Here is a 17,660-nt window from a genome sequence, read left to right as displayed (position 1 = left end):
TTGAATTCTCGTACCGTAGTTTAGGTATAACATCAAAGCACTTTCAAATAATTTGATAACATTGGAATTATTCAAATAAGGTTTATAATTTACGCTAGAATACCCGTAAAAGCTTCAAAATGTCAAAATATGCAGGGTGGTTATTAAAAAATGGTCAACCTCTTAAGTGGAGATACTAGACACCAAACTATTAGGACCGTTGGAGATACAGGGCGTTTAAAGTTTAAATTCTAATATGAATTTGAAAAATTGCCATTTTTTTGTTTTTGACATGGCAAATACAACCATTCATAAATTGGTTGAAAGTTGCATATTTACATTACATTCAAATAAAATATTCCAACATTCCACAACTGCCTACTTAGAGGAAAATAGCAACATTATAAATTGTTGCAAAATGTATTTAAGCAAAGTTAATCTCCATTTTATTTTCCTACTTACAGTGATTATGTGGAAAAAAGTTAAAGCTGGACGCTATTTAAACACGTTTATACAGAATTTTTTATTTAAACCAAATCGATGAAGGTTTAAAAAAGACTGATTTGTTGAACTCCAGTTCACTAAGTTGTTCAGATAACGTAAATGAAAATGTACAATTGTGATGAATCCTTTTTTACATAACGTGTTTATGTTCGCGCCTTATTTTAAACTGACAGACAAATGACAGGCAATTGTACCGGAAGTCGGAGAATGGAATGGCGGGAGTGAGAATACTTTCTATAGATATTTGAAAAAGAAAAATAAACATTTGAAAATACAGGTAATTTTAAAATTATGTTATGTTATACCGGTTTTCCTCTAATCGGATCAAACAAAACACTCGTGGCGAATAAAACAAAACCTCAACCTTTCATTAGCCTTTTGAAGAATGCCGTGTTTTACGACAGCTCCTGTTTTGATTTTCGGAAGCGATAAAATCAAAAGGCTATATAATAAAAACGGTTCTTTTCTTTTTTCGACTCATAAGTTTGAAAAATTGAATACAATTTTTTTTGAGACTAGTAGGTAAATATAGTGCAATAAAGTATTTTTATAGACAGGAAATTGATCCTAAAATCATGAATAAATTTAATAGAGATTGCTGGCGAGCAAAAAATGTATGTTTCATTAAAACTATGTTTTTATTAAAAGTATCGCAGTATAAACTAGCCACAACAAAGAATAAGAAAATCTTTTCCTCTACACATGTCGGTTGATTCTTGAAAGAAATGTGTTTTTTATTCAACGCATCCTTTTAGTTTTCTTTTCGCCCCTAAACGTGATTTTCCGTTTGGTGGATGGCCCGCTTTAGCTTTTCATTTCATTTAATTTATAAATCAAATGAATTATTTTTTAAATCAGGTCGATTTTGTTAATTTACTCATTACGTACATGCATCAAAACATTTATTTAAAATTCAGTGACACAATAATTCAAAATAATTTCTCAAGCCTTAATCGAAAGAAGGCGGAGGTGGCGGTGGTCCTCTGGGCGGGAACGGCGGCCTCCCACTGAAATTCGGAGGCGGCGGCGGTCTCCAATTTGGAGGTGGAGGTCTTCCTCCCGGTGGAGGAGGAGGCGGAAACATTCCCGGGAACGGCGTACCGCTTGTAGCTGACGCGGAACCTGGAGGTCCCGGAGGCAAGCTCCCACCTTGCCATGGCGGAGGGGGCGGCATCATTCTCGGAGGCGGAGGTCCCGAACCGGAGTTAGATGTCGGAGGCATTGGAGGCAACGGAGGACGCGGAGCCGAACTTCCGGTAGATACGGAAATTGGTGGTGGAGGTGGAGCACCAGGGGGTAAGGGGGGTTGAGATGGTGGCAACGGTGGAGGTGGAATTCCCGCCGGAAACGATGACGGTGGCGGTACTGGTGGAGGCGGAGGTGGTTGCATATTTCCTGGATTTGGTGGTGGTGGGGGTAACATTCCACCAAGAATAACTGGAGGTGGCGGCGGTGCCAAAGCCATGCCTGGAGGCATCATACCCATTGGGGGTGCATCTGCGAATAGTTGATGTGGCCTATCTGCTTGGGACAATGGATTTTGAGCTGCTAAGAGTCGCTCGGCTGCCGATCCGTGCCTCTCGCCTTTGGAATCCTTTTTGAAAGCGTAGGACACTGATATTGGTCTATTGCATAAATACTGCCCATTCATTGCCTCAATGGAAGCGTCGGAAGCTTCGAAGCTTGCAAAATTGATGAAAGCGAAACCCTTGGAGTTACCAGTGTCGGGATCTCTCATAATTTTTGGTGTTTGAAGTATAACCCCAAAGGCAGAGAAGGTATCATACAGAAGCTTCTCATCCACTTCCGGGTCCAAGTTACCTATGAATATGTTCGCACCCACATCTAAATTTTTCTGATGCGCTGAAGCCTTGTTGACACGGATTGGTTTACCATACAGTTTTATCATGTTCATTATTTTAATAGCATAGTCGGCGTCTTCTTCGCCCATAAATTCGACAAAGCCGTATCCTTGATGCATCATAGTCACTCGGTCTTTCGGCATGTGTACATTCACCAAAGGACCCGCTTGCACAAACAATTCCCACAGCAAAGACTCGGAAACCTTGTCGTCCAAGCCACCAACATATATCGTGGCATCTCTATTACGTTCTGCTATTGGTCCGTTAGCCATTTTAACCACACTGCGTTAAAGTTAATGCTTTCACATTATCAAATAACACAAATAACGAAATGAAGCACTGCGGCTTTTTATTCGAACTGCCCTAATACATAACCTTTTTCTTCTTAAACTTATTTACAGATGCACCCTTAAATAATTCATGTCTATAGCCAACTTATTGTAGTAGCATATTGGCCAATAAAGATGAAGAGAAGAAGATGAATAATCTAACCTTACATTACCAAAATGTAAATATTTTGAATGTAATGTAAGGTAAACATAAAAAAGCGTTTTTAATTTCTCATTTTTCGTCATGGTTTGGTCTCCTATTTATAATTTAACAGATTTTTTAAAAAACAAGCCTCCGTTAATAGTAGTTTTGCTATGTTTGGTAGCCTTGGCTGTGTCTACTTTCTACTATGCATTCGAGATACAGGATGATGGAGCAACTGCAGATAGTGATAAGAAACACGACTGGCTACAGATGCTTAAATCTTTTAATAAGTTGGACACATGCTTACAAAAGAAAACCTGGACCCAAAGTGAAACAAATTCAGATAAAGAAATTTCTGTTTTTACTTTAATTAATCTGGAGAATCCAGAAATTTGGAGCCAGTACTCTGAGATTGAGGGGTTTTTGACACTTGAAGGTATTATAGGTTTAAAAATGTTGTTTGCTTTTGCAGTATTTCTGATTGTAGGATTTCACTTTGTATCTTGCAAAAATTCTGAAATCCAACCACAAAGTCTTAAAATTGTATTTTCTCTTCCACCTTTAACTAAGCAAAACACGAGTTCCGACATCTGCGCTACAATTGTGGGACCAGCTGAGTATTTGCCTCAATTTGTGGAAGCAAACTGTAAACCATATGAGGGAAAAAGTTCAAAGGTAAACTAAAAGTTTAATTGCTCAAAATTCAATTGAAATGAGTCTTTTATTAGGTAAATAAAGGGTACATATCCTCAAAACCAGGTGGGAAGGTCGACCAAGATTTTTGCAGAAATGGAGAATCTCAAGGTCTACATTTCAGCTTAGAACAAAATGATATAGCAAATTATTTAAATGATGTAAGTGTATTGTAAAAATATGTGAATAACTAAATAAGCAATTTCTTTTTCAGGATGTGAGAGTAATGATTTATGTACACTTAATGTGGTGCAGTTACATTTTAGTTTTTATTATATTCTGTATAATAATATATGCCTTGTGTTGTCGTAAAGTAGACTACAAAAAAGAGTTCTTAGTGGAACGGATTTTATAATATATGTGCCTAAGTCATAATAAAACACTGGAAAAGTAATTTTTGGAAAATTTATTCAACAAAAAAATCTCACAGGAAAAAAACCCAATTTTTTTTACACAATCTAACACTTTCCATTCAAAAAGACAATAGTTAAACTTGTACTAATCTCCCATTGATTTCATTACATACTAAACAAAATAAATACATTGGAAACTTAGAAGTGAATATAAAGATGCTTTTCATAATAAAAAACATCACAAACAGTTCCAATAAATACTTAAGTAACTAACAATACCATTTCAATTTACCCAATTCCCTACTGGCGCAATTTGATTAAAGACAATGAATTTGGATGTAAATTTTCTTTATCTATAGTAGTCGCATTATTATATGGGCTATCAATACCAAATGGGCTGTAAAGTTTGGTAGGGGTTCTGCCTAATATTTGTTTTGAAAAACTATAAGGCGTTTGAGGGTTTGGAGTCATTGGTCCTTCTTGAAGGATCTGCCTCCGTTTGGTAGATGTTTTAAATCGCTAGAAGTGACAAAATTCCAAAGTACTGATCTATTTTGTTTTAAATAACAATTCCTTACCTGCGAGAGTGTACCGAGGGTAGTTCTAACAGAATTGAACGTTTTACTCAACCTCTCGGCGCTGCTTCTCAAAACCCGTCGAGTATTATCATTTAAAGATAGAACCGAAAGCACCCTTCTCTCACCAGCCCTAGTCCCTTGAGTCCTAGACTCATCGAATTTTTCTCTAAGCCTCCTTCTACAACGCTGACCGCTTGAACTTTCTGTTGAAGAACCGGACGACGTTGCTTCTGTATTTCTATGGAACCTAAAGGAATCGCTTTTACACGGCTGCATGTCCGCCAACAAAAACCGGTTCCGTCCTACAACAAAGGCAAATTTTCAAATGGCAGCTGAACCGTTAACCACGGAATATGTAAATGGTAAGGTTAGAAATACCATGTATTCAGAGAACCTCAGAGAATATTAATTTCATAATATGGGAATGTTGTCTTACCAGTGCCAGCGTGTGTACTGTGTGTTGTCAACAAATGAAATCTGCAAATTAAAACCATCACTTAAAATGGCAGCTGCTTTATCTTATACGGGTATGTATTTATTTGTCAGCACATTAATGTGAAATAATGAGGCATACGTTAACATTAGATTTGCGTAAGCAAGCCAGGCATCTCGAAAACGAGATCGATCTTAAACTAGTAGCATTCAGCAAACTAGAGGCTGGAATTAAAACTCCGCACGGTGGTCATGCGGATACGGTGCCCCTTTTATCGGAGGAGAATACTTTCGAGGCCATGTCCGCGGAAATTGAACAACTGCTCAACAAAGTTTGCTTTAAAACAACTTTATTTAATTGTTACTCCTTAAAAATATTTCTAGCTATCTCAAGTTAATGAGAGATTATCAGAGCAACCCGTCTCTGGAGGAGCAATGCTTCACACTATCCAGAGGCATCGAGAAATTCTAGCTGATTTATCAAGAGATTTTAAGAAGATTAATTCACAGCATGAAAGTCGTAGGGAGAGGGAAGACCTTTTGCGGGGCTCGAGTGATAGCAGTTACAGAACAGACGGAATTAATAACCGCAGAGATATATACCTGAAAGAAAATCAGCACATTATTAAGTGTGTAATGGCTATTATCTCCTGTAAATTAATTTCTATATTATTGGGTTTTAGCTCTGATCATTTGGTTAATGAGCAGATTGCTATTGCAATGGAGACTCGAGAGCATTTAACAGGCCAAAGACAAACTCTAAAGAAGTTACAGACCAGATTCAATGACATTTCAAATAAGTACCCAATAATAAATAGCCTGATCAGTAGAATTAATATTAGAAAAAGGCGAGATTCCATTATTATAGGCTTTGTTGTCGCGTTTTGTACTATTTTAATCCTGTGCTACACATTTAATTAAAAATGTTTGTTTAGGTTCGAAGACGTTCATTAACCTATATTTTTAGAGACAAAAATTATTTTAAGGTTAAGTGGTAAAGTTAAATTTATATTTGTTAAAAATATATCGTTTCTCACTTAAAATCTAGTTTTTTTGTCAAGTATTCGTTAGGATTTTATTTAGGAATTCTGCAGTTTATACCGTTATAACGATAGTTGACGTCATATGTTGCAACATAAGTGACAGAATTGTAGAATTATTGTCATTTGCCAATGAAGAATTTGCCGATTTCGATATTCAAGGACGTATTACGTTCGGCGTATATAATTTAGAGCTAAAAACCTGACCGCAAACTTATAAAATATCCACAGACCACCGAAATATTCGGATTATTCTTTTTCATATTATTGCCAATGGAATAAACCTTTCCTTGCAAAACATTGAAATTTACTTTTAATTGTTATGACGTCATCGCGATTTGTGTTGAAAGATATTTCTACGGTCTATGACTTAGTCGCAAAGGTTAAAATAATATCTTATGTAAAATCGTTTTAAAAGACTAGGTTTTTAAGTTTAATTTTTAATTTTATTTAAATTAGTCATGGCAACAATCGTCGTTTGCCGTGTGTGTCTAAAGAAACAGAACTCGCAAGATTGCAAAAGCTTGCTGGAAGCATCAGAAGAGGGATTACGTATTGTAAAAATGTTAATATACTGTTTTCCGGATTGGGTAATTTATCTGATTTTTTCTGTTTTGCTTGTTATTAAACAGTTTTTAGAATATGACGATCGTAGCAGATCCGGTCATTTGCGGAAAATGCAAAAAATACTTAAGAGACGCTTATCACTTTAAAAGGATGTGTGTTAAAAACGAGAAAAAACTGAAGTCTTATTCGAGAAAATATTGTATAGAGGAAATTGATATAATGAGTTTCATAAGTAGCGAAACACACTCAAGCCAGCATAGTGACAATAACAATAATCACAAATTCATTAAAGGTAATAAAATTATATAGCATCCATTATTTCTTCCATAGAGACAGGTTTCAGAACAGAGTGATAAAAGTACTACATGTTCTTTACAACAAAGAGTTAAGCAAAGGTCTTCATATCGTAAAAGGTATACATGCCAGGATTGTTTAGGTTGCAAAAATCGTATCCGTGATGTTGTGTATCATAAAGGACCTTTTGGTGACTCCTGTGTATGCTCCACGTGCAGTTAGTATACGAACTCTAAAAAAATAGTTGATTTCTATATTTAATGTCTTTTTGAAGATAATACCTTTACAATCAAGGATCTGAGAAAGCACATTTACAGCCATTTATCTCTTATCGAATGCCACCTCTGTAATAAAAGGTGTAGGGACAAAACCACTCTCAAAGTGCATCTCAGGTCGCACACGAAAGAGCGGCCCTTCGAGTGTCCAGTTTGCAATAAGAAATTTGCTCAGAGTTATGCTTTAAATATGCATATGGGCACACATTCAGACGGCACCACAGAAACCAAGTAAATAGTAGATCCAGTTGTTTAATTAGTATTGATTATGTTTCCACAAGGTGTCAGGAATGCGGGAAGATACTGTCGACAAAATATAACCTCAAAATTCACATGATGTCTCACGACGTGAGCAGAAAACTAACGTGTTTCCAGTGCGGTAGAAGTTACTACACGCAAAGCGCTTTAGAAAAGCACTTGCCTATTTGCGGGTCACCAGTAACAAAGGTAGATTTTGATTTGGTAATTCGTTAAAGTCGTGCTTTTCGAGAAATCTTGGCATATTTTAGAAAAGGGTGACGTGTCACAACTGTAGGAAATGGTTCTTTAATGCCAACGCATTTCAACAGCACATTGCCCTTTGTGACCCTGACATAAAAGAGGTTGAACCGTACGTAACCTCAATTTTCGTTTGTGCAATGGCGTAACCCGTTTTAGGAAGAAATTAAGACCGAATTGATAGTGATCAAAGCCGAATCCCAATTGTCTGACGATTCTGATGATTACTTTACGGAGAGTGAAGAAATTAGTTCCAACGTAAAGGTGGAAGTTGACGGCCTTATTTAACGCAATGGTGCCTTGTATTTAGTTTTGGTTAGTTGTTTATCAAGCCAAGACTTTAGCTCATAGTTAAAACATTTCAAAGTGGGGTAATGTTTTCTGCTATTTGAAAAATTTTTGTATATCGGTTAAGTAAAACACCTGTTAAAAAACTACAGACATTTTATTTTACAAACAAAACTTTATTAATATAAATCTTCATTCGTTAAATTGGGTGGCGTTTTCTTTTCTCCTTTCCCCCTTCTTTTATCTCTCTCTCTTATTCGCTGCCTAAATACAACAAAGAGGTAAAGGTTTCCTTAAACAAATTCTTCGACTTTCCACACCGAAACGAAAGAAAAATTACTTTCAAACAAGATTTGCGAAGGCAAACCAATTGATGGCAACATATTTTTTCAACTTTTTAACGATTTAATAAACTAGAAAATACTTCAAAACGGCACACAAAAGCAAGTTTTGACCATCAATTGGTAGGGATAAAAGTCACTTAACCACAGTATTAAGGATGTCCAATCAGCCGGAACCACAGAATACACAAGTAATATTGACAATAAACAAGACTGGTTCGGCGGTGACAAGTTAAGCAAAACGTAAATTAGAAAAACCGTCTAAAAACCCGACAACTGAAATTCAGCTTCAAGGGAAACCTTAGAAATCTAGAAAAATGTGTTGCCAGGTAAGCGGGTTAAATTATTCCTGAAAGTGAAGTGTTGGATCCCTTCCTCCTGTGGTTTAGTGTCTTTGGCTGGAGTCAACATACGTACCAAGATATAGAGCCTTGCAGAATTGCTGTACAGCCCACACAAAACGCCATTCACAAACGTCACAATTTGAATAGGGAAAGAATCACGTTTCAATCAATCTTTCGCGTATAATTTTTCAACGAATTACTACGATTCTTGACATATACACCTAAGAAAACCTAAATATTTACCAAACCACTAACATACAACTACCTCCATTCTTCCAAATTCCCTTTAATCTAGAACACTCATAAAATATAAATACATCTTATACAAAATTGGTCGGACGCGAACCAATCGAGACAACAGCAGTGGCAATAATTTGATTAAATAATCGTTTCGGATTTGCTCGGGATCCGACCATTTTTCATAACAAAACTAAAACTATATACAACAAAATTTTTCACCTTTTTCTAGATACTCTTCCCACATCCTTTTGACAAGTGCTAAGCAAGCGCAATTAAATGATAGACGAAAGCCTAAAACAACAAACCAAATACTTAAACGTTTAATAGGCAGGCCAACAAGTAGTAAATTTTATATGATAATAACATATATTCGGATTTTTAAACTAAGCAAAACTAAGACGATTAAATTGAAATTAGATTCTGACAAACTTCGATTTATTAAAGAAGATTTTAGTACTTTCCACAATCTTTACAATTTTTAACCAAATGTAGAACTGAGGGTTTTGGATCTATAATCTTAAATAAAAAAAAAGCAATGGATAATGTTGGACACCAAAAAATGTATAAATCTTCAAATAAAAGAATAAGGGGCATCCTGAATATTTTATTTAAAAAGAAATTGTGGTGGGGCAAGAGTTAGTAAACTTGGCTGACGGGGTACCAATAAAATAATAAACTTTTTGATACAAGTTGACACAAATTAAAAATTAAATTAATAAATTAATTAAATTAAAATTAATTAATTATTTTAATTTTTACGACAAATTTTAATTATGTATTCAATTAATTAAATTAAATTAATTAAAAATACTTCAATTTTTACGACAAATTTTAAATAATTTTAACCTAAATCTAACCCCCCAACGGATCCACAAAGGTCAAATATTAAATGTTTTTCAAATCCATAGCTTAAAAAAAACACCGAATATTTGTCCAAGATTATAAACTGAATCAGACTTTTCCCCGGAGTTAAAAAAAAAGAGTAAACTCACCCGTGAACACATTAAAAGCCAGACTCATACTGCGCAAAGTTCTTCTCGTGTTTGGGCCTGGCCGGCCACTGACCGCCGTCCTGACTGGCGCCGCCCGTTCCCTGAGGCATCCAGTTCAAAAATCCGGGACCCTGCCCGCTGCCGCCCCCGTTGGGATTCCCCCTATTGCCGAGACCGCCTGTCGCGAATGCCGTCAGAACCGCCCCTTACATATTGTCACCTTACCGTTGCCGTTATTGTTGCCCGGCGGTCCGTTGCTGAAATTCTGGTTGAAATTGGGCTCGGATTGGTTCTGTAGATTGTTAATGAGGCCCCAGCTCGCTTGGTTCAAGGCGGCCGCCACCAGAGCAGGATTGACAGGTAGCCCGCCCAAATTCAAGCCCAAACCCATGGGGTTGCAGCTGCCTTGATTGTTATTTGGTTGGCCTTGCCCCGAAATACCTAAAATTGGCAAGGAATGCGGTTTAATATGCGATAACAGCCCCATAATCCGCCCCCTACCCCACCCCCCGTTTTAATTCGATTCACCAGCATTCAGACCTCGATAACTTTCCTCATTGAACTTCCCACAAATAAAACATAATAATCACGCATTCGTTTTTATTCATTGTACAGAGAAAACAAAGAAAACACCAATCCAGAGTTTACAGACGAAAATAGAAAAAGAGTAAAAGAAAAACAGTAACATTTCGCCAGGAAGGATGTGAATATAACTTTTTTTTTATTTGGTCGAAAATCCCACACATTCTCTTCTCATTTAACTAGGTCAGTTGGTCAGTAATCGGACCTATACCAACTATTTCGTCCGCTATGGCCTATAAAAAAAAAAGGAAAAAAAAAAAGTTATGTGCGCTGGATTTAAATCTTCTGCCACCTTGCCCACCCCGCTAAATTGACCCCAACACAAGCAATTTCAAGGGACCACTGGGAAAAAAAAAACATCACCTGGAAGATTACTTAATTGATGATTACTGGTAAAAGTTTAGAATTATTTTTCACAAGAAGTCACAGAAGATAAGACATATCGCCAAATTTCTTTACGATTTTACCTGTAATAGGAAAAAAATGATGCTTGATGTTGGTTACCCTTTATTGTAAAAATCAAGTCTTTTTCAAATTAAGAAAAATGTCTGTGTGATTCTGCCCATAAAAATAAATGACTGATTCAAAAACTCACCTAAAGTTTGTAGGTTTGGCATTTCGAGACTGCCCCTCGAACCGCCCTGGTTGCCCCAGTTTCCTTGACTGGGCCCTGGCAAGCCCGGCGGCCCGTTATACCTTTGGGAAGCATACGTTCCCGATCCGTCCATCCCAGACCCTCCCATCCCACTGTTTCGGTTATACCCGCCACCTCTACCTTCATATCCATTACGCGAATCATATCCCGATTGCTTCAGACGGTTATCCTGCTTAGGAGCGGCATTCGACACGTGCACAGAAACGCCTACGATTTGTAAATTGTAACGCGACATTGTTAAAGGTGATTTTGGATACCTTTGATTATGTGATCCTCCCCGCAGAGGCTCTGCGCCACTTCAGGGTCCAGAAACGTTACAAAACTAAAAGCGCGAAAGGGTTTAGGAATAAAAACGTCGGTCACTTCTCCAAATTTGCCAAAATATTCCCTCAAATCGTCGACGGTTATGTCTTCCGTGCACCGCCCAATAAAGACTTTGCAAGGTACTTGCTGCACATAACCTTCCTAAAATAAACCAACAAAGGAGGCTAATTTTACATAATCAACAATAAAATAAATTAAAATACAAATTTTAAGTGTCGACGTACTTTCGAATTCGGTACTTTGACGTCGCACCATCTGCCATCGATCATGTGTCTCTGTGCTAAAACTCTCATCTGAGACTCGTAAGATGCGAACCGAATAAAACCAAATCCTTTGGATTGGCCCGTTTTCGGGTCTTTTTTAACCTAAAATGCAACGCTCTCTTTACATTATTGTACATAATGTTTCTAGTGAATTTAATTTACTTGCGCCATTAGCACCTCACCAAATGATTCAAAGTACTCTCGCAAGTTTTGTTCTGTCGTCTTCCACGGAAGGCCTAACACTATAAGATCGGTGCAACGGAGTTTCGTTTCGATCCGTTTCGTTTTGGCTGTCGAATTTTCCAAGTTGTCGTCGCTTTTACGTTTATTTTCTAGAAAAACAATTCATAATTTTAAATTGAAATACTGCTGCAGTCTCCTAACCTTTAGGGAAAACGCAGTAGTAAATATTCGATCCCCAGCCCCCGTCGGGGGGCGGGTGCAACCGCCCGTCGCTCAGCCTCACTCCCCTGGCAGCCTTATTTTCGGGGTTTCTGTATTTGAGACCCGAGGCGCCCGGGAATTGGGCCGACAGCGTGCTAATGAGTAACGTGCCGTCGTCTTCGGTGGGCAACTCGATAGGCTCCTCGCCCTCATCTTCAGCCACCTGCAGGTACTCGATAGACATTTTCTCAGGCCAACCACTCAAACTTTCGCACGAGATCCAGGCTGGGGCCGTTTGTTTTGACGGATATGTTAGGTCAAACGTCAAAATGGCCGAGGCCACGTTGCCAACAGCAACGCATTTTGGCGCATGAGGTTTTGAAAGTCAGATGACGTCATAAATCGAAAATTAAAATGTTCAAGGATGGTGTGGTGGCAACACATAGGTACTAAAAATATACAAACCAAGTTTATGCTGATAATAAAAACAAATTGAAGCGACGATGAAAAATATATTGAGATTGGTCATTTAATTTGCGCATGTGCGATCATTTGAAATGTCCTTGTCAGCCAATAAGACCTCTTAGCGTTCAATAACCAATATGACCGCTGACAGTTTGTCAATTGGGCAGATTTCGAATTAAATGTAACATTTTTATGGCTGTATTTTCTTGAAATATGCTCAGATCTCATAAAATGTTCTAGAAAAATGAGCTAAGTCTGTGAAGGTCGCTGAAAATAACGCAAAGTGCAGGTTAGTGGGTGAAATTTCGACGAATGCGTGGAAAATAGAGTCGCTAGAGATGCATCTGTTTTTACCATTTTAGAGCCAGCCTAACAGCTATATGGGTCGCGACATACAATGAAATGTAGTGGAATAATTAAACTTTATTAATATATAAATTAATATATTAACATAAACAATTATTTAATATTTACTTTCATGTGTCGAAAAGCGTGCTTATTAAGAACTTAAACTATCTATTTAATAGAGTTTTTTTATATGAAGAAAGCTACGAGACAACATACTATAAATATTTTATAGCATAGTATGGAAATCGTTGCAATGCTAGAAATTAACAAAAAAAAAATTCGAAGGCTTCAAGAACATTTGTGCAAAATAAATGAATGAACCTCTTCTCGTTTCATTATTGCCCCAAATAAAATTGCTTCAGTGAATAGAAATATACAGCCGTTGTTACTACAGAACCTCCATTATAATTACGTCACAACTATGTTTTAGAAACTGGTATACCTAAGGATTTTTACTCAAGCCGGGAATAAATGAAAACAAAAAATTCAATTAATTTATTATGTTTATTACATATTGTAAATAGTTTTTAAGTAAAACTCCACCACGCTTGGTTTACCTTCGACCGACTTACATTCGTTTATTTATGTACAAAGAAAAACACAATTCTCATATCTCTTACAATAAATAAAATCGAAATGATGCTCTAGACAAGTCTAAAAAGTACCAGTAGTGAGTTTTGGGAAAAAGTTGCTCATAAAAAGTAGTCTATGACTACCTTTGCCTTTGCACCCCACAACCCACTTGTTCAATCACCTTGCAACCGTGATTGGCATCCAGTTGATAGGATAAAACAAGGAAATGCTTATTAGTACCTTATTGTACTACATTTTGATTTAATTCCTAATTTTAATCGTATTTGAGAAATGCCTTGTCTTGACTTTGGTTAGGGGGCGGTCTAGAGGGCCACTGACTGCCGTCCTGGTTGTTGGGTGCGCCGCCGCCTTGGGACATCCAATTGAGAAAACCTGGGGCCCCGCTGCCCCCTCCTTGGCTGTTAACTCCACCCGGGTTATTACCTAATAGACACAAAATAAGCAAACCGCATCTGTAGGACGGGAGTGGGGGGAACACTCACCGTTACTGTTGTTATTCGGACCGTTTCGAAACCCCTGATTAAAATTTGGTTCCGATTGATTCTGGAGGTTGCCGATGAGGCCCCAGCCAGCTTGATTGAGTGCCGCCGCGACCAGCGCGGGGTTCATTGGCAACGCGCCCAAATTTAAACCCAGACCCAGCGGGTTGTATCCACCTTGGTTACTATTCTGCTGACCTTGGCCGGTAATACCTATGCCAAGACCGAAGGAGGGTTTAGTCGCCATTAATTAAAATTACTTAGCTTACCCAATGCCTGCAAGTTGGGCATATCAATATTACCCCTTGGGCCTCCCTGATTGCCCCAACTGCCCTGGTTCGGACCCGGCGGTCCGTTGTACCTTTGGGGGTACATGTTGCTAGAACCGTCGGGGCCGTTCGGACCTCCGCCCCTATTAGAGCCTCCCTGACCGCCAAACCCATTACGTGGGTCGTTGCCGTACTTTGCCGAGCGGTTTTCGGACTTTGGAGCAGCGTTCGACACATGTACAGACACGCCTGGTCGTCACAACTTATTTTATTCAAAGCAATGAAAACGCATAGAGGGATTGACAAAACTCCAATAAGAGTGGCCCAACTTTCTATTTTAAATTGTTCGTTAAAAAGACAATTGTACAGATGATTAATAGCAACTGGCTGTAGACATGATAAAATAAGGCAGAAGAGGAAGATTTAGATGAAAACTGACAACATGGTTGACATCGGGTTAGTTTCACTAGAGAACTAATTTTAAATTACGCTGAATATGTGCATTAGCAAATTAATGTTAATTAATTAATGTAAAGTTCTGGGTTCTGTTCTGGAAAGTATTGTCTCTGATCAAGTATTATGGTTATTGTCTTTTAAATTGTTATAATTTTATTGTTTAGAGTCTCAGATTCTTGGAAGCTTTATAAAATATGTTTACATCGTTGGGTGAAAAAATTAATCTTTTAGATTAGGCGATCATATTTGTACCTTATAAAAATACCAAAATATCCTAAACACATTCATTTGGAACAGGTTATCCCATTGTGCTCTTGACCTTTCAGGTATAACACTGTTCTAACAAAGCATTAAATTCCGGATTAATTATGAACTAGTTGACATCCTCAATCTGTGTGTTGGAACAAATCTATGCATATAGTAATTCTTATGCCTATCAAACTGTCCTTGTCTTTAATTGTTTATTAATTTTTATGAACATTAAATTCCTAAATTTCCTAGTTGATAGTTGCTAATTGTACTTTTTAACCCACTCAGGCTTTAACTGGGAAAAGTTGAACCAAAGCGATAGAATAAATAAAACAAATTTAATTTTAGTTCTTGTAAGTAAAAACAATGGTTACAAAAGAATACTGAGTACAAATAATAACTTGTTACTTTTTATTGTGTTTATATTGTTTTTTAAGCTTTTAAGCTTTATTTTAAAATTTATAATAAATTTATAATAAATAAGTTAATCAATATTAATAATTTACACAATGGGATTCTCCTACGAGTTTTCAATTTTTTGGAAAATTTTAAAAAATTTCTGATTAATTTTGTGACAGAAAAAAAAGTTTCATTTTTTGACAGAAGGCTCTAAAAAGTTGCAATCGCACCTTTAATGATGTGGTCTTCGCCGCAGAGACTCTGAGCGACGTCCGGGTCCAGAAACGTTACAAAACTAAACGCCCTAAATGGTTTGGGTATAAATACATCTGTCACTTCGCCGTACTTTCCGAAATAATCCCGCAAATCTTCCGCCGTCAATTCTTCCGTGCAGCGTCCCACGAATACCTTACCTAATGGTGCCTGCTGAACCAATCCCTCCTAAAAACACCAGATAAACCAAACCCCGATAAAACTTTAAAAGATAGTTGCCTTCGAATTGGGTAATTTGACGTCACACCAGCGTCCATCGATCATATGCCTTTTAGCCAGTACCCGCATCTGCGATTCATAGGCAGCGAATCTTATGAACCCGAAACCTTTTGACTGTCCGGTTTTAGGGTCTTTTTTAACCTAATAAGCGGCAGGTTTTAACAATTCGTAACGGTACAGATTGATTTTAAGATACCTGTGCCATGAGCACTTCACCAAACGTCTCAAAGTATTCTCTTAAATCTTGCTCAGTAGTTTTCCAAGGCAGGCCCAAAACAATCAAATCGGTACAACGAAGTTTGGTTTCCATACGTTTTGTCTTGGCGGTTGTGTTTTCCAACGTGTCATCGCTTTTTCGTTTATTTTCTAAATAAAGGCGTTATGTGTTATGTTAATGGTGGATTAAAACTTCAGGCTCACGAGGTTCATATTCGAGAAATGGGTGAATAAGAGAAGTCGCCAAAAAGTTGAATTATTCTGAATTTTAAAAAAAGGTAAAGACCAAATATATTTTTACAATTTCTTAAATAGAAAATGATGACATTTGGAAGCACCGAAAGGGAAGAATGTTTTATTTCGTAAGCATGAAGTACAAATTTTTTTTTTATAAACGAAATTGGTGTTCTTAGTTCGTGAGTGGGAGCTGGAAAATCATCATTTGCAATAGCCATTTCTTCACTCTTTGAATTTTGTCTATTCAGCATTAAGCCAATGGAATGTTTTTTTAAAAACCTCTTGCCTTTTGTTTTATGAAACCACAAGATTTGGAAAAAAGATTAGGGAATGTGTTTTCTTAACATTGGAATACTGTTGAATAACACGAATTATTAGCTCCAGCAAGTTTACAATGATCATCCAACCTGGGAACTAGGAACGGGAACTTCATTTATTCTTAAGTAAAGACATTCTGTATGGAAATTCTGTGCTGAAGATTATTTGATCAAATAAAGAAAATACACTATTATAACCTGATACCTGTACCTTTAACGCCACAACAATTTATGGGACTTCTCGTGCTTTGTCGCGTTGATATTGAACTGGTCAGGCGCTAACGACACATTATAGGTTTACGTTCTGCAAACTCAACATTGCAATCAGTAACACGCAAACCGAAATTGCCAACTAGCACTCGAACTTGATCACAAATTAGCACAAAATTTCTCCAGCATACGTCATAATCCAGACCGATTAATATCTTTCATACATACCTTCTCTCTCGTATCTAAAGTGCATACAAAATACCTCTTACTCACCTTTGGGAAACACACAGTAATAAATATTTGACCCCCATCCACCATCCGGAGGTGGATGCAACCGCCCGTCAGTCAATCTCACTCCCCTCACAGCCTTAGTCTCGGGATTTCGGTATTTGAGGCCCGAAGCGCCCGGAAACTGAGCGGACAACGTACTCAATAGAAGAGTCCCGTCATCTTCTGTGGGCAGCTCGATGGGCTCCTCTCCCTCATCTTCAGCCACTTGCAAATATTCGATCGACATTCTTACAACAACCACAAGCGCTCAATACGGCCCAAACACTCTCACCAGGCAAATTTTTGCGTTCAAAAAGTCGCCACACAACAAACGGCAAATCACGCCTAAACCATCCAAAATGGCGTTTGATTACAAATTCGAGTAACAATGAATTTGATTAACAAGCTTGCCAATCGTTTGAATCCGATTTATTTGTTGGGGTTATAGAAGTGCAGCCACCTGTTTTTTGTTGCTCACTTAAAATTGTGGTCGATTCTCGGAATTTTATTCCAAATCATTTCCATTTTCCGTGCTTTAGCATTTTAAGGAAAAAAATTAATAACTTTAGACTACCTTTTGGTTTTAAATGTTTTTTTGAATATAAAAATATTAGAATTTTTCTCCGGAAATATAAATACGGAGGTATGATTTTATGAATTTTAAGTCTTACTGAGGCTTACGACATATGAACTCAAA

At 37.4% G+C, this 17,660-nt stretch overlaps 7 protein-coding genes across 8 annotated transcripts; 3 read left to right on the top strand and 4 right to left on the bottom strand.

Annotated features, from left to right (window-relative positions):
* Nucleotides 1–1,267: 1,267 nt before the first annotated feature.
* LOC132706815 (splicing factor 3B subunit 4) lies at nt 1,268–2,745 on the bottom strand. Its single transcript, XM_060678379.1, has one exon. The coding sequence runs from the start codon at nt 2,615–2,617 to the stop codon at nt 1,433–1,435; it is 1,185 nt and encodes a 394-aa protein (XP_060534362.1). The 5' UTR covers nt 2,618–2,745; the 3' UTR covers nt 1,268–1,432.
* Nucleotides 2,746–2,783: 38 nt separating this feature from the next.
* LOC132706816 (uncharacterized) lies at nt 2,784–3,901 on the top strand. The gene is made up of 4 exons (XM_060678380.1): nt 2,784–3,255; nt 3,307–3,494; nt 3,548–3,673; nt 3,727–3,901. The coding sequence occupies exons 1-4, from the start codon at nt 2,919–2,921 to the stop codon at nt 3,865–3,867; spliced, it is 792 nt and encodes a 263-aa protein (XP_060534363.1). The 5' UTR covers nt 2,784–2,918; the 3' UTR covers nt 3,868–3,901.
* Nucleotides 3,902–3,982: 81 nt separating this feature from the next.
* Nucleotides 3,983–4,969, bottom strand: LOC132706818 (uncharacterized). The gene is made up of 3 exons (XM_060678382.1): nt 4,880–4,969; nt 4,444–4,745; nt 3,983–4,384 (listed from the first exon to the last, which is right to left on the bottom strand). Exons 1-3 carry the CDS (start codon nt 4,935–4,937, stop codon nt 4,166–4,168), a joined length of 579 nt encoding a protein of 192 aa, XP_060534365.1. The 5' UTR covers nt 4,938–4,969; the 3' UTR covers nt 3,983–4,165.
* Nucleotides 4,870–5,923, top strand: LOC132706817 (Golgi SNAP receptor complex member 1). The gene is made up of 4 exons (XM_060678381.1): nt 4,870–4,970; nt 5,029–5,207; nt 5,260–5,504; nt 5,559–5,923. Exons 1-4 carry the CDS (start codon nt 4,946–4,948, stop codon nt 5,794–5,796), a joined length of 687 nt encoding a protein of 228 aa, XP_060534364.1. The 5' UTR covers nt 4,870–4,945; the 3' UTR covers nt 5,797–5,923.
* Nucleotides 5,924–6,286: 363 nt separating this feature from the next.
* LOC132706358 (oocyte zinc finger protein XlCOF6-like) lies at nt 6,287–8,867 on the top strand. The gene is made up of 7 exons (XM_060677642.1): nt 6,287–6,505; nt 6,555–6,774; nt 6,826–6,993; nt 7,051–7,282; nt 7,333–7,498; nt 7,561–7,653; nt 7,709–8,867. The coding sequence occupies exons 1-7, from the start codon at nt 6,377–6,379 to the stop codon at nt 7,835–7,837; spliced, it is 1,137 nt and encodes a 378-aa protein (XP_060533625.1). The 5' UTR covers nt 6,287–6,376; the 3' UTR covers nt 7,838–8,867.
* On the bottom strand, nt 7,991–12,315 carry LOC132706357 (TAR DNA-binding protein 43-like). Of its 2 annotated transcripts, XR_009619581.1 has the most exons (9): nt 11,963–12,315; nt 11,741–11,910; nt 11,540–11,680; nt 11,249–11,456; nt 10,932–11,198; nt 9,980–10,195; nt 9,755–9,932; nt 8,982–9,053; nt 7,991–8,101 (listed from the first exon to the last, which is right to left on the bottom strand). XR_009619581.1 is itself a non-coding variant. In XM_060677641.1 (8 exons), the coding sequence occupies exons 1-7, from the start codon at nt 12,204–12,206 to the stop codon at nt 9,766–9,768; spliced, it is 1,413 nt and encodes a 470-aa protein (XP_060533624.1). In that variant the 5' UTR covers nt 12,207–12,315; the 3' UTR covers nt 8,012–9,053; nt 9,755–9,765. The 2 variants fall into 2 exon arrangements, 1 of the variants encoding a protein (XP_060533624.1); XM_060677641.1 differs by having other exon boundaries at nt 8,012–9,053.
* A 945-nt stretch (nt 12,316–13,260) lies between these two features.
* LOC132705786 (TAR DNA-binding protein 43-like) lies at nt 13,261–17,340 on the bottom strand. The gene is made up of 7 exons (XM_060676649.1): nt 16,967–17,340; nt 15,910–16,079; nt 15,714–15,854; nt 15,452–15,662; nt 14,118–14,366; nt 13,852–14,061; nt 13,261–13,792 (listed from the first exon to the last, which is right to left on the bottom strand). Exons 1-7 carry the CDS (start codon nt 17,208–17,210, stop codon nt 13,623–13,625), a joined length of 1,395 nt encoding a protein of 464 aa, XP_060532632.1. The 5' UTR covers nt 17,211–17,340; the 3' UTR covers nt 13,261–13,622.
* Between the last annotated feature and the right edge of the window lie 320 nt (nt 17,341–17,660).

Source organism: Cylas formicarius, unplaced genomic scaffold, assembly GCF_029955315.1.
Source record: "Cylas formicarius isolate icCylForm1 unplaced genomic scaffold, icCylForm1.1 PGA_scaffold_8__14_contigs__length_24414737, whole genome shotgun sequence".
NCBI lineage: Eukaryota > Metazoa > Arthropoda > Insecta > Coleoptera > Brentidae > Cylas > Cylas formicarius.
The sequence above is the reverse complement of the archived record's forward strand: the minus strand, read 5'-3'. Positions and strand labels throughout refer to the sequence as shown.